The following is a 14,571-nucleotide window of genomic DNA, read 5'->3' as shown; positions in this document are numbered from 1 at the left end:
ATGCATTTTGTTTGTGTTTAAAAGTAAAATAGAAATAATAATTCTCATTTCCTGCCGATAGAATAAGTGGAATATCACAGATATCACCCACAAAAAGTCAACTCGCTGCACATTTACTCATTTACTCCATTACAAAATGGAAATGCAGCTCGCCTAAGGATGCATGTTTCTTTTGGTCTTGAGAGATGCATTAAAAAGACAAATTTGACCTTTTTCTCTCTTTTAAACACAACACATTTCTGTAGTTAATGATAAACTTTCGCCTGTCAAATCTCCCATTACTCTCAAACTGACATGAGGTGAAGTAAAAGAGCTGAAAAGAATGTTGAATACTAGCATCAAAAATACATATTTATACAAAATACTTATTTAGGAACCTTGTATTTAGGTACTTTTGTGTGTGTGTGTGTGTGTGTGTGTGTGTGTGTGTGTGTGTGTGTGTGTTGTGTGTGTGTGTGTGTGTGTGTCCTAACCCAAACTTTAACCCAATTTCAGAGAAAGATGACTGGGACTGAGGCCGGAGATAGTCAACGAGGCCTACAAGGCTTTGTGTGTGTGTGTGCACGTGTGGGTGCATGTGTGCATCCCTGTGTCTTTGTAGCGGCTAATCTGAGCGTCAGCAGCTTTTTGAGGCTTTTGTGCTGACAATAATCACATAGTGCTACTCTTTTGTATTAATCAGCAACAAGTGTGAGGTATCACATGTCCTCTGTACAGAATCGGGGGGGTCAGGAGGGCACGGCTGGTTAAAGTGGCAAATTTTGGTATTTCCAAATTAATAAAATCAAAAAATATTTATAGTATGAAATACAATATAAATAATTAAAGCATGAGAAGCACAAATTTCCAAAAACTGGCTTTTTCACAACCCAAATCTTTTGAAACCAACCTCTGCCGGACCAAGCCGGCCCTCCAAATGGCCCAGCCGGCTCCGCTCTAAAACATCAAGAGAACATTGGTTGTTCCAGTAGTTGATTGTTCAAATGTAAATCAGTACAAACCTGTCAAAAGTGGCCAGAGTTACAGGCTAAGACCCAATGAGGGTATTTGTGAGGCTTTCAGCCTTCATAAGTGATTCAGTAGATAAGGAACACAATATACTCAATAAGTGCCTTTACATGGAAACAAGGAAGTTCGTGCAGTCATTCAATTACATTAAACGCACTGTAGCTCGACTGGAATGGATCAAGACTCCGAATGTAGGTGGGCTACCCCCCCGATAGCTTGGTTGAGAGTGGACCGGGAGCACGTGGACGGTGAGCCGGCCTTTGCTAATCTGCACATTGCACTGCATTTTGTTGACCTGGAAACAGCAACCGGTAGTGACCTAGTCTGGCCAAGAATGATCAGAACCGTGCGGATAAAGAACTCAACCCTGAACTCGACCCCGCCTTTTCCTGATTTTCTTGTCTGACCTTTGCCCCAGACAACCACCTCATTTTCTCTCTAACACCTGCACTTTTCTGTTTTTGTGTGCCCAATTTCTTGATCCCAGATTCGTTTACTCTGTGGATCATTACGAGTTGGAGTACTTTCTTGGGGGAAATATTTTGTGAATTATTTCCCATTTTGGATTTACCTGTTGCAGCAAGACACTATGCTTCTTGAAACTGTTTATTCTGTAAGAAAGTTTTTCTTCAGCCACACAAATGTTGCACACACATTTTTGTGTGCTGCCTTTGGGTCCTGTCTCCAGACGTGTCAATACAATCAGGATTGAGGGGATTCTGGTGCTGTCCCCTTGTCAGATTCAGCGGCTCCTCTGTAAGTTGCTCCTGGTCTCTATCAGAAGGTTGCCTCTCAAGCCCTCCGTTGCCAGTGCACCAAACCTCCGGTCAGACTTGCTCCAGACTTGATCTGTCAACCATTATGCAGCCTCAGCCAATCAACGTTGCACTCCAGCACCCACCTACCGGGTTGGCCAGGAAGTTCTACAATAAACATTCCCCTTCGGGACGTCACAGGTATCGGCACCCTAGTTGATCGGTCCCTTCACAACGGGGACGATTATCCATCCCATAGCAGAGTTAAACTGCCAAGGTCTATGCACATCCACTCAACCGTTCATGCGTCTAGAGCAGGGGTGGGCAAACATTTTGATGCGTGGGCCACAATGGGTTCTAACATTTGACAAAGGGGCCGGACCAGGAGCAGATGGATGGATGGAGTGCTTTGGTAACCTCACCTCATTGGAGAAAAAATACACATCTTGGGATATGGAGAAAACATGTGCTTTAATTTCAAATGAAAATGAAGAGAAGCATTACAACAAAATATCTGACTTTGGAATGAGTCTTAAAACACTTAAAATCCAATGAATAAAATGTGCCTTTTAAAAAAAAATTAATAACCATTTCTATTTTAAAGCACTGAAAGTTCTGTTATCCTTCAGGATATCACCATCGCTCTCCTCCTGACTGTCTTTTTTCTAGTGGGAAAACACCAGAATTGCAGTGAAAATTTAACATTAACAAGGTTTATTCATTTAATTTTTCAAGTTTGGCGGGCCGGATTAAAACGTGTAACGGGCCGCGTGTGGCCCCTGGGCCGTAGTTTGCCCATGCCTGGTCTAGAGGCCATGCACATACGCAAAATAAGGGCATCAAGATGGGAAAATTGCACAAGCAATAAAGTGCACATGATATTTACCTTAGTGACTTTTGAAATTTGTTCTTTCACTACATAGTCTTGTGTAGGGGACACTCCTTGCATCTGATTGCAGAAATCCACTTATCTCATCGACTGGGCACCAGGATTCCTTTAAACGTCTGCCGGTGGCCAGTTCCAATCCTACACATTGTGGAGTTTTTGATGAATAACAGCAACCGTATTTACGATGGCTCATCTCAGTCACAATCCCATTTTCTCATTTCCATTTAACTGTGTGGCACAATGCAGAGTTCCTGGTTTGACAATGTCATGTCAATAACCTCTGTAAGCAACCTGAGGGAGAGCTTCTCAGAGAATCAGTGACTTGTGCCCCATGTGTGGACCCTTCAGCCTGCCCACAGGCTGCATCAGGACCAGAAGTCGATCCATGGAAATGAATGATGTTGGCGCACAAGTTTTTCGAGCAAGCTCAGTGAGACACACAGGCAGTAGTTACTGGCTTATATGAAACATCCACATGGCAAAGCGTCTTGTTTTCATATAAATCATTAAAACAAAAATACAACCTCAGGCAAAATTTCAAAAACTGAATCCCTCTTTTATGACAGATCAGTTTTAACTGCACAGAAAGGACTTTCAAAATAAATTTGTTTGAAAAAAAAAAATCTAATCACCCGAAGAATCAGCAATTCCACATTCGAGTGAAAAGGATGGGTTTAGCCATGGTCGCGTTCCCAAAATCCAAAGGAAAAACAGGGGCTGTTCCTCCTACTCTTGGAGGGAAAAAAAAAATGGTCTTTTGTGGTTCGTTTCATACTCTACATAGTGGTAATACTGCACGATCATACGTGGATATGTTTTCATTGCCTGTCGGAGGCGCACCATGCTGTGCACTGAGGATGCAGCGGATCAAAACCGTTCTGCAACGCAGACGCATCCAGTGTATTACCTGGGTTACCGTCAGTAATTTGATTTTATCCGTTGCATGGAAACTGGGACAAAGACCAAACTCAAAAGTGACATCGTCGAAGTCAAATTTTGAGCATAGCTAATTTAAACTGCATGTAAATGTCCTGTCTGCCACAGAGAAGCACCGACATGGAGAGGAAGGGGAACCCTTATTTTTAATAACTCAAATCAAATCAAATCAATCTTTATTTATATAGCGTCTTTACAATCAAAATTGTTTCTAGGCGCTTTCCAGAATCCCAGGGCCTGACCCCAAACAAGCATCAGTGGCAAGGAAAAACTCCCCTTTAACAGGAAGAAACCTGGAGCAGGACCAGGCTCATGTAGGGGGACCCTCTTGCTGGTGGGGGGCTGGGTAGAGAGAGAGAGAGAGAGAGAGAGGAGAGAGAGAGAGAGGTTTTCTAGTGGCTCACCTACGATCACCTACGATCACTATTCTGGTGCCACTAGCAGCACCTGGACGATGCTTTAGAGCTGACACATGCGAGGCCTCACAAGTGAAATCACACACTTTTGTTTTTTTAAAGAATAATTTATTTCATGTTGCAGCTTGATGGATAAACAATTAGTAAACCTGGTCAAATCTGTAGCGAGCACTAATAATCATTGGAATAACATTAATATCAATATTTATTCAATTATAAATAACATTATCAGAATGATCAGTGAAATTATTACATCTATACAAGCTACAAATATTCAGCCTTTCTGTCTCAAAGGTCTTCTACTGCTGTTAAAATCTGAAAAACATGATCCTGCCAGTGCATCCGCCCCCTGTTGGCCACCAGGAGCAACAACAAACCAAAAATATTTGGGATTTTAATGGACACTGTTTAAAGCTGTGCAAATTTTGTTTTGCCAGTTTACCTAAATTATCTGGCAAGTTGTTGGGCAGAGTCACCTGTGTTTTTACTTTATATCACTGGAATGGTGAACCAATCCCAAAAAAGCAAAGAGTGACTGCATCAACAGCAACAACAATGATAGCACATTGCTACTACCTACCATTATGCAACAATGGAGCCACTGAGCACGCTGGTGGAGCCTCGTGTTTCGTTCTGGGGATCAATCATTTAAATTTAATTCTAATTTTTGACCCAATGTAAAATGCCGGGGGTGGGGCTCATCCTTGTACCGTAGCCTACCAGTAGAGGTTATGAACAGAAGAATCGGTTTCACCTGTGGATCAGCTGTTAGCATCAGGGCTACACGCAGAATTACAGACCAGCAGATGCAGAAACAGACAGGAACAGCTGGAGGCATTATTTAATAACTGGTTAGATTGATGCTGAATTGTCTGTTCTTTTGTAAACTCTGGCTGTGTGATTGACCGAGCCGGGCAGCACAGGGGTCTCATGGGGCTGGGGGGGGGGGGGGGGGGGGAGGGGGGGGTCAACACAGTCAAACACACTGAGTACATCTCAGTACAAGAAAAAGAAAACAGCTAAACACCCACTTTCCCATGGTTCAGGTGAGGTTTGGGAATGCTACTGTGCTTTTCCTATGAAGGAGGTGTGTATCTGGGTACGTGGGTGTGCACGTGTGCGACTGTAGGTTTCTGGAGAAAAAAACTGAAACATCAGTTTGATTTTTTTTTTTTTTTAAAAACAGTCTCTGCAAATTAAAAACATCCACGGTAAAAAGATTTTCATATATCATCATTTTCTGACAGCTCCTTCCAGAGGTGCGGCCACGCTCCTCCTCACCTTCAGCCCGGAGGAGCCAGATGAGGAGGAGCTGGCAGAGTTTCTCAGTCCAGAGGAGCTTTTCTGTGAGTGCAAACAGGTTCAGTTTTTTTTCCCCCAGTTTTGCATTTTATTTCTGATGTCTCATCGTGGACTGAAAACCAGAATCTCAACCCGTGGTCAAACTGCATGGTTACTGGTTCCTCCCGACACTCTCGGAGCCTTCCCTCCTCGTCGCACCAGTCAGTCGTGGAGGAGTTCTTGCAGACAATTGGGAGACTTGAAGATCTCAGGGACTTCACTGTCCAGCTTGCAAATAACTTTGTAGATGGCCTTCTTCCATGATGGGTCTGCATCCTTTCCAGCCACGATGGCGTTAAAGAACTCTCGGAGAGTCACCTGGGCCACCTCCAGGAACCGATCCGGTACCTGTGGAGAAGGACCACGAAGAAAACACAAACCACAAATGATGAGGAACAAATTAACATCCCAGAAAAATGTAAATCTACGAGAATTCTAAATCAGACACGATTTCTTGATGGGAAAAGACAGATTAGACTTATTCTTCAATGACAATTTGAAGATTAAGTTTGTGTTGAAGATTTTAGTCGCCTTGTGTTGTGTCCAACTTGTGGTTCTCCAAAATAAAATAGAGCTTCTAGGAAAACCTTTTAGCGTAAAGTTACATTTGTAAATGTCACAGTTCCATCATCAAACATGTGAAAATATAAAACTTCTTTGTCGCGGTTTTGTAGTGTGTGTGTGTGTGTGTGTGTGTGTGTGTTTCAGGTGTGTATGTATGACTCTTCCTGTATGAAAGTTCTTATTAAGCGCTGAACTTCCCACAAATCTACTTCTGCTTTCTCAACAGCTCCCAGGTGTGTGTGTTTGAGTTCCTTTTCTCAGTGTGTGTGTGTGGTGTGTGTGTGTGTGTGTGTGTGTGTGTAATTGGAAACCTGTTTGTAGATTTAGCAGTGTGTCGATGTTTGACAGCAGACCAACTCTGCTCTCCATCTCTCTCTCTCTCTCTCTCTCTCTCATACACACACACACACACACACACACACACACACAGGACAGCGAGTGCTGTTTGGGTATAACCCCTGTTATGCATGGCAGGACATACCAAGGTTAGCTGCCACCAGAATGAATGAATTACATTCACACACACCAAATGATTCCCTGGACTCTGATGTACTCTGTTTCCTCACGTAGCCTCTCTCTCTTTTCAGCGAGCCCCCCCAGACTGCTGTTATTTCAATGAGGTCCTCTGTCTTTGTCGTGATTTAGACCCCTCCACACACACACACATACGCCCACACATGTACTTGCGGAAGCATGCATGTGCACACAAACATGTCAACATTTGAACTATGATGGGAGATGCAGTAGATTTAGCATAGAATTGAGCAGTAAAGTTCTTCTGTTTTTTGTTGAACTAATTGTTTGGATTTCAGATTATAGCAAAAATTGAATCCAGGTTTCAATTATCTGGATGTGAATGTAAATGATAAGAAATCAAAACAGTATTGTGGGAATCTAATGCCAGTGAACATCTCTCCATCGTGTTAGCTGTGACAGGTTAGGATAAAACTAAAATCAGAGTCAAAATCTGATTTAAATCAGTCTCAAATACATCTGCATCTCATCATCATTTGTTTCCTAATGAATCAGAACATGAACAAACATTTGGGTGACCTCGACTCATTCAGCCAGCCGGCATGCGTTTTCATCGCGTCTTAGGAAGAGCCGACAACAGACGAGAGAAAAGGACACAATAGCCAGAGGGAGCAGGATGGAAGGACGGAAGACTGACTGGACAAACACGTGCAGATGCACACGTGGGCCCAGATGCTCAGATCAGTCTGGTCCTTGTGAATCAGCCCAATAAAGAGACCTAAATTAAGCCATCAATGCAGATGGGCCTGTTTCCTGGGTGTGTGTGTGTGTGTGTGTGTGTGTGTGTTGTGTGTGTGTGTGTGAGAGAGAGATTCCTGGCCTGGGTGTTGATATGGGGCCTGGTGCCAGGAGGGTGAGGTGGTGGACCAGTAGGCAGAGTTGGCACCGTTAGCTGGATGAGCTAACACCTTGGGCCCTCCCTTCTCCTTCGTTCCACGAACGTCAACAGAAGTTTCATGTTTTTCACGGAGATGTCGTTGGTCCGCACGCTTTTCATGCCAGTCACGGTGTGTTTGCATGTGCAAATGCGTTCAACTCTAGCTTTAGCTTTCACTGTTTGCGTTTCGGTGTCACTTTCTCATTTGCATGGAGAATGTTTAATAATGAGTGGAAGTTTACGACCATGAAAATGTTTAAATGGAAACATTTGAATATTTGAACAAATGATTCACAATCAATAATAACGTTAAAAAATATGGACAATCCCACAGTAAAACAACTGGTTCAGCAAATGTACATAGACAGTTATTAGGGTGCAAAAACAACAAAAACAAACAAAAACAAACACCTTTTTTTTTTACATTTGAGAACTTTATATGCAAGAATCAAACAGAATTTAAGGTTATTAAGGTCTACAGGAAAATACTTTTATCTTCTAGATTGGGTGTCCTCAGCTGACTTCACCTTCATACACCTGCCCTCTGTACACACATGCAGGCACACACACACGTGCACACACACACACCAGGTTCTCAAGACATCACTGTGCAAACACCATATGTCTGACTCTCAAGGTGTGCAAACATAGTGTGTTTGCTGTTTTTCTTAACACTGCGGACATACAGAGTGTAACAGTGTGTTTATGCACGTGCATCAATATGTTCTGCATTATTTGTTGATGTGGCTCATGTGATCAGCGTTTAACTCCCCAGCACCTTTTCTAAGGATCGGTGGTGCGTTTGCAAGGTGTTGCTTTGTTCGTGTCAGGTGATCACAGGACTGCAACCAATTCAATGTAGTGCTGCTTTAATGTGTGTGTGTCTGTGTGTGTGTGTGTGTGTGTGTGAGAGAGAGAGAGAGAGAATGAACACATCATTTTTGTGCCAACACAGAAGCATCTGCTTCCTTTTTCCTCCTCATTTGCCCTGAATTCAATCTCTCCCTCTCTCTCTCTCCCTCTCTCTCTCCCTCAATCTCTCTCTCTCTCTCTCTCTCTGACACACACATAAAGACACTTCTTTTAAAAGAACATCATGTCGTTATCTCTATCACATTGCTGGATTTAAAAATTAGTTGTTTTTTTTTAGGAATCTCAACAACTTTTTCCCGGAAAAAGGCATAAAACTCTCTAACTGTCTGAAATAATGCAGGAAAAACACTGATCCGAGCCTTAAATGGCCTTGAATGTCTGGCTAGAACATTTCAAAACTCTTTAAACCTTTCCAGGACTGTCAGGATTTGATTAGTCCTCAATCCTGACCTGAGGTCAGACGGTAACATGACGGCGGAGCTGTGGGAGGACACTCCAGAACTGACCTGTTATGTTTACGGACAGAAGTGTGTGTGTGCGTGTGTGTGTTGATGGGTCGAGTGTCAGTGAGACTGAGAGGAAAGGCCTGCGTCCTCTGATTACCATTCTCCTGGCTATCTTCGCATCTGTGTGTGTCTGTGCATGTTGTAGCGCTTCTTCAGTGTTCCGTGTCCACTCGTGTGCAAGTGTGTGTCACCCGGAGAGGACAATAGCCCGGGTCATCTGACCGAGGGGCTGCGGACCGCCGGAATCACATGACGGAGACTGAAGGCCACGTCTTTGTTACCAGACCTATTGTTAAAGCTCAGAAGACAGCTGGGACACACACACACACACAGGCACACACACACACACACTGGGAGAAGATAGCTATAATTATAGTGAGGGAGACTGGCAGGTGGCATTGTGTGTTGCATACCGCTCCTTGTTAGGCGGCGACACGGTTTGCGGTTGCTTAAGTGGCTCCGACTGGCTTAATGACACAGCGGTGTGTGTTCACTTCGACTAAGAGTGTGTGTGTGTGCATTCTGAAGTGTGTTTAGATAAAAGTAAAAACTTTTAGTGTCGCTAATTCTCTATTTTTACCTCTAATTATTGTGCTATGATTCCACTGGTAATGATTTCTACTGGTTTTTGTTCATCATTGCTATCAGTCCTGACTTCCTGTGCTGGTTTTACTGGGATAACTGGAGGAATGGTCCAAATACACACAATTTAAACCAAACAAAAGGCTACTCTTTGGTGGTTTGGAGAGTAAAGGTAAAAGATGTTAACAGGGGGCTCATAGGGGCCACTGTTTCTTAGAGGTCAGCGTTAAAAAAAAAGAAAAAAGATGGAGGACATAGAAAGGAAGCAGGACAGACGAGCCCCTTCTGGGAAGGTTAGAAAAGGTTGGGACAAGGAAAAATTGAGTTAAAAATACCGAAGGACTAAAAGGGAGACATAACTGAAGTAGAGCTTCAGGAAATAGCAATCTGACAATCGATTCTCAAGATCCCTCCATCCTTCCCCACCTCCAGCAGACTGTGATGAAGATGAAGCAGAAGATGAGTGAAAGGATGAAAACGGAGACACAAAAGAGGACAAAGTGTCGCAAATGTGGGAGAAAGAAACAAAAAGCTCAGTCTTTGATGGAGAAACCAGAGAGCCCTGAAATGTGAGTCTGTGGGCCCCCAAGTGAGTGTGTGTGTGAGTGTGTGTGTGTGTGTGTGTGTGTGTGTGTGTGTGTGTCCGCTGAAAACAAGCTTATTGCCCCCCTCCCAACCAACAACCAACCAGACATATTTTGATTTTCATTTGTTACAGTTGTTTTCTCCATTTTTGTTCATCTTTAGAATCTGAAGCCTTATTTTAATATTAATATGACTAAAGTTAACGGCAACATTTAGTTTGTGTTAATAAACTACAGATCCCAGTAGGTTTTCTTGTCAGACAGGTCAGTATTTCTGGCCACAGCAGTGCCATAGAGAGCCTGTATTCCCCAGAGGGACAGAGTTATTCTGGGGATTCCTCAAACTGTGGAAAGTTTGAAACGCTCGCTTGTGAGCGGCGCGGCCGCTGCTGCTGGCACGCCACCGCTCGTCAATCTGTTCCCAATACAGAGAAAGCAGAAAAAGAGGAAATGTTTCTCTTCCTCTTGGCAGAAGGTGGAAGCTGACACCTTTCCCTGAGTGTCCTGGCAGGGAAAATCTGTGGGTTTGTTTGTTTTGAAGATGGCTGCTCATCTCCTCCTCTCCTGCTTCCTTCTTTCCTTTGCCTTCCTCATTAGTTAGTGGGCAGAGTTGCAATTAGGGCAGAATAGTTTTCATTTTTGGGGGGTGGGTAAAGGAGTCAGGATGAAGACAGAGAGGTAAACAAGAAAGAGGAGTTAAAAGAACATGGCTGAAGAGGAGGAGGAAGTAATTAATGATGCTGCTATAATTACTGCTGCCTGTTTATGCCAATTTCTGCGGCACACAAGACAAATAACTTCACCTTTCTGCAGCCACAACCTCCGTCTCAAATGTGACAGACGAAACAAAGCCGGGTTTAAGAGTGCAACTCGAGGGAAATCCTGATTCAAAAAAATGTTGATTTTTACCTGCAAAGACGGAGAAAGGCGAGGAAGAAGACAGGTGAGAGGAGGGAAGGACAATAGAGGAGAAGGAGAGAAGGTGACATAGGACTCGAAGGAGAGCAGAGGAGGAGGGGAAGTGATGGGGGACAAGCCAAGGTGGAACTCCGGGGCTAAATTTGGCAAAAGCAGAAGATGTGTGTGTGTGTGTGTGTGTGTGTGTGTGTGTGTGTGTGTGTGTGTGTGTGTGTGTGTGTGTGTGTGTCAGGAGACTTGCTGAATCGGCCGCGGTTCCAGTTTCACGCCTCCGAGTTTGACAGAGGAGGAGAGAGAGGGAGGGTCCCTCGCCGCTAATGTTCCCTCAGGGTGGAGGGAGCAGAATTTACAGCCACCTTTGCAAACACACCATTGCTGGGTTGCGTGAAACACACACACACACACACACACACACACACACACTCTTGTTTGCTGCAGCTTCTGACAACATCAGAGCACCATCTGGGCTCTGATTGGTGCAGCACGTTGGGAGCGAGCTGACTTTTCTTGACTTAAAGGTTCTGAGAAACAGTTCGTGTTTGGCAAGTTAAACACTTGTACGTCAATGAAATTGTTCTTCATAAATTTTAGCTGTCGCTACCGACTGTTTCTACATGTTCCAACATGTCGGTTCAGTCGGCGCTAGCATTAGATGTTAGCCTGTTCTAGTTAATCAGCATCGACGTGCAGAATATGAAATTTGAGACGTAATGTTGATCAAAATGCAACTTTTATCAAATTACTACATTTCATTATTTTGCTTATAAATCTGTCCATCATCTTCTCCTCCTTTTAAAAATGTACAAAAATGTTATTGACATGCAAATGTTTAACGTTACATGGTTTAAAATTCGGCCTCCATCTTTTATTGCACTTTTCTTACTCCATAAACCTACTGGCTCAGTTTATCTGCATAAAACGCTTCCATGAGTCACGTTTTCAAATTATTTTCAAAGCTTAGCTGCATATTTACATAAACATATGTAAATGCAACATTATATTTAAACCTCGGCTTTAGAAAAAGTTGTTTTTTGACTAATCTGACTTTCTGGTTTCATGTGTCTTTGAGACAATTTTCATTTTTAAATGAACGGAAACTTCCACAAACATAAACGTAAAAACAAAGAACCGACACTGATGGAGTTCAAACCAAACATGTGTAGTTGTCAGCACAGTTCCACTCTTGACCCCCCAATTGACTCCAGCTCAGAGCCAAATAAAGCGCACACGCAAATTGTGTGATTTGCATGTGCCAGCGCAACCTCTTTAGACGCACACCTGCGAAAGACTACCTTACTCTCGTCACGCAAAACATGCAAAACATGTCCTTGTCTCACACACACACACACACACACACACAGCAAGATAATCGAGGTGTATGCTAATGGACATCTAAATGTTTCTGATCCCCGTAGACCAATATTGGGAGAGCGGAAAAGAGAGGGAGGGAATGTGACTTCTGCAAATCGCTTTGACAAGGACGCCCACGAAGGGAGCAGCGTCCTGTTTCGCCTCATCGAACACACACACTTTTACTGAGACATACACACCTCAGCAGAATCGTGAGGTGACTGTTGGGTTTGGAACAGCTGAGTTGGTCGAGCAGAAGAGACGTGTGTGTGTGTGTGTATGTGTGTGGTGTGTGTGTGGTGTGTGTGTGTGTGTGTGTGTTCGTGCCCGGCTCATCTTACCTCGAAGTCGTTGGCCTTGTTGTAGTGCATGTTTAGCGCCCTGAAGAGCTCGGCATCGCGACCCACTGCCAGCTCCTCCGCGGACGTCACGCCCTCGTTGATGGCCTGCCGGGCGAACTTCTCCATCTGGATGTAGTAGAACTCTCGGAAGTTGCTGAACCACTTGATAAGCTGGGAGGTGATGCAGCGGTTGAACTGCAGTAGAGAAAAGTTCAACATTTGATGAGCACCCTTTTGTGGCTACACCTTACATTAGCAGATCGCTAAAGCTATGCTGTGCACGTGAGCCACCTGGTCCACCTGGTCCACCTGGTCCACCTGGTCCTGCCGTGAAGCACAGGTGTGGCCGTTGCACATTGTAGGAATTATTGTGTATTATAAGTACGCAGAAAGGACTTGTGTACATCCGGATTACGTCTGTCCATACTTTCTGCCATGCTGCTGCTGTTGCCGGACTACGTGATGTCCAGTATAGACCAGTATAGGATTAGCAATAGCATCCATGTTAAGATTTTAATGCTGAGTCTGAAGGGTCTGAGTTAAGTTAGAAGAAATGATCAAGTTTACGTGACATCTGTGGATCTATCTCTTGTAAAGTCTGGAAAATGCAAATATTGTCCTCATGTTGCACCTAATTTTGGGAAAAATCTTTGTTGGTTAGGCAGCATTGTTAACATTGTTGAGCGTCAATATTAAAATTAAACTAGCTTAACAGCTAAAGTGAGGACGTGAGAGGCGCCTCTGATTCTGTCCGTGCCAACATCAGTCGGGCAAACAAACTTTTCTAATGAATGTGAATGTCTGTTTTCAGGGGAATATGGATATAAAACACTCCACATGGGTGACTGAATGCATTCCAATAAACCTGAAGTAACACACACAAGCACACACACATGCACAAACTAATTAATTTTTCATTTATCCACCTCATTAGCTGCTAAAATGCTGCCTACACCTTCAGGGTCCTCATTGAAAAGACGGGAAAATCGCCCCCCAGAAACCTTTTAAATCAAACAAGAGTGACCCAAATATTATCTTATTGTTAATGCCATCGAGTCCTTTCGTAGGGAGCCAAGCCGACATAAAACAACTGTGTTCAAACGTCAGAGCTGCCCCTGTGGGCCGAGGATGGCGAAGACAGCCCGGGAAACATTTTAAGCTAAATTTCAGACGTGATGGTTTAGTTTAGGAGAGCTGGCAACTTCATATCTGCTACTTTCAATTTCCCTCTCTGCTTTAAAAAAAAGCCCACGGCGGACAGCTCAGTGAAAGTGTGTGTGTTCAGCGAAGAGGAAAAACGGCTTTGATACGGAGATTAAGCTCGCCATTGTTACAAGACATTGTCTCTCACGAACGAGGAATGATAGAGGGAGGGAGAGAGAGAGGGAGAGAGAGAGAGAGTGGAGGACAGTGGAGAGCGAAAGCTTTTGTCAGCGGCTGTCAGAGGGGGTGACATAATGGAGCATAATTAGGAGGGAGGGTGGTTGAGACTGCAGCAGAAGGAAGGGGAGTGGGACTCAAAGCACAGTGACAGCAGGGAAAGTGTGTGTGTGTGTGTGTGTGTTTGTGTGGGGGAGGGGGATAAATGACCCACAAAACACGACAACCTGGCAATTAAAGCACACATTATCAAAATGGAACCCTAATAATTAGGACACAACGAGAACATGCAGATGACACCAAGTGGACGTGGGAAGATTTCAACTTTTGCTGGTTGTTTTCTCCGAACCTTCGACGGTGCAACAACGTAACGCTTTTTAATGTCTTATTAACAGGCGCTGTCTTATTTCAGCATGTGCTGATTTGAGGTTTTTATATGTGTTACTCATGTCTTTGCCAGGAAAGACCTGCTTGGTGTAAACTGGTGAACGAGGGCTAAGTTACGAGGCAGCTCCCGTCTGGTGTCATACCAGCGATGGCCACTAGGCGGCCAACGGGACATGCAGATTTACAACGTCAAAAACTCTTGAAAAGTCTGAAATTTTCAGCACAAATCTGTCCAATTCCGCCGCCTACGATCCCATGTTCACGTCGACTTGATCGGCTCATTTTCAAGGGGGGGCATTTCAGCACTGGCGTCATAGCCGTGTGCGCGCT

The 14,571-nt window shown here is 43.9% G+C and overlaps 1 protein-coding gene across 2 annotated transcripts in view; it reads right to left on the bottom strand.

The window, feature by feature from the left end:
• Positions 1-4,090: 4,090 nt before the first annotated feature.
• The window catches only part of LOC130522930 (prospero homeobox protein 1-like), a 21,472-nt gene continuing 10,991 nt past the window's right edge, over positions 4,091-14,571 (bottom strand). For both annotated transcript variants that reach the window (XM_057027819.1, XM_057027820.1), the window contains 2 exons: positions 12,475-12,669; positions 4,091-5,693 (listed from right to left, as the gene is read on the bottom strand). In XM_057027819.1, coding sequence (XP_056883799.1) covers positions 5,508-5,693; positions 12,475-12,669 — 381 coding nt within the window. In that variant the 3' untranslated portion in view covers positions 4,091-5,507. The remainder of the gene's footprint in view (positions 5,694-12,474; positions 12,670-14,571) is intronic.

Source organism: Takifugu flavidus, chromosome 3 (genome assembly GCF_003711565.1).
Source record: "Takifugu flavidus isolate HTHZ2018 chromosome 3, ASM371156v2, whole genome shotgun sequence".
In the NCBI taxonomy this organism is placed as follows: domain Eukaryota; kingdom Metazoa; phylum Chordata; class Actinopteri; order Tetraodontiformes; family Tetraodontidae; genus Takifugu; species Takifugu flavidus.
Note: the sequence above shows the minus strand (reverse complement) of the source record. Positions and strands in the feature narration are given on the sequence as shown.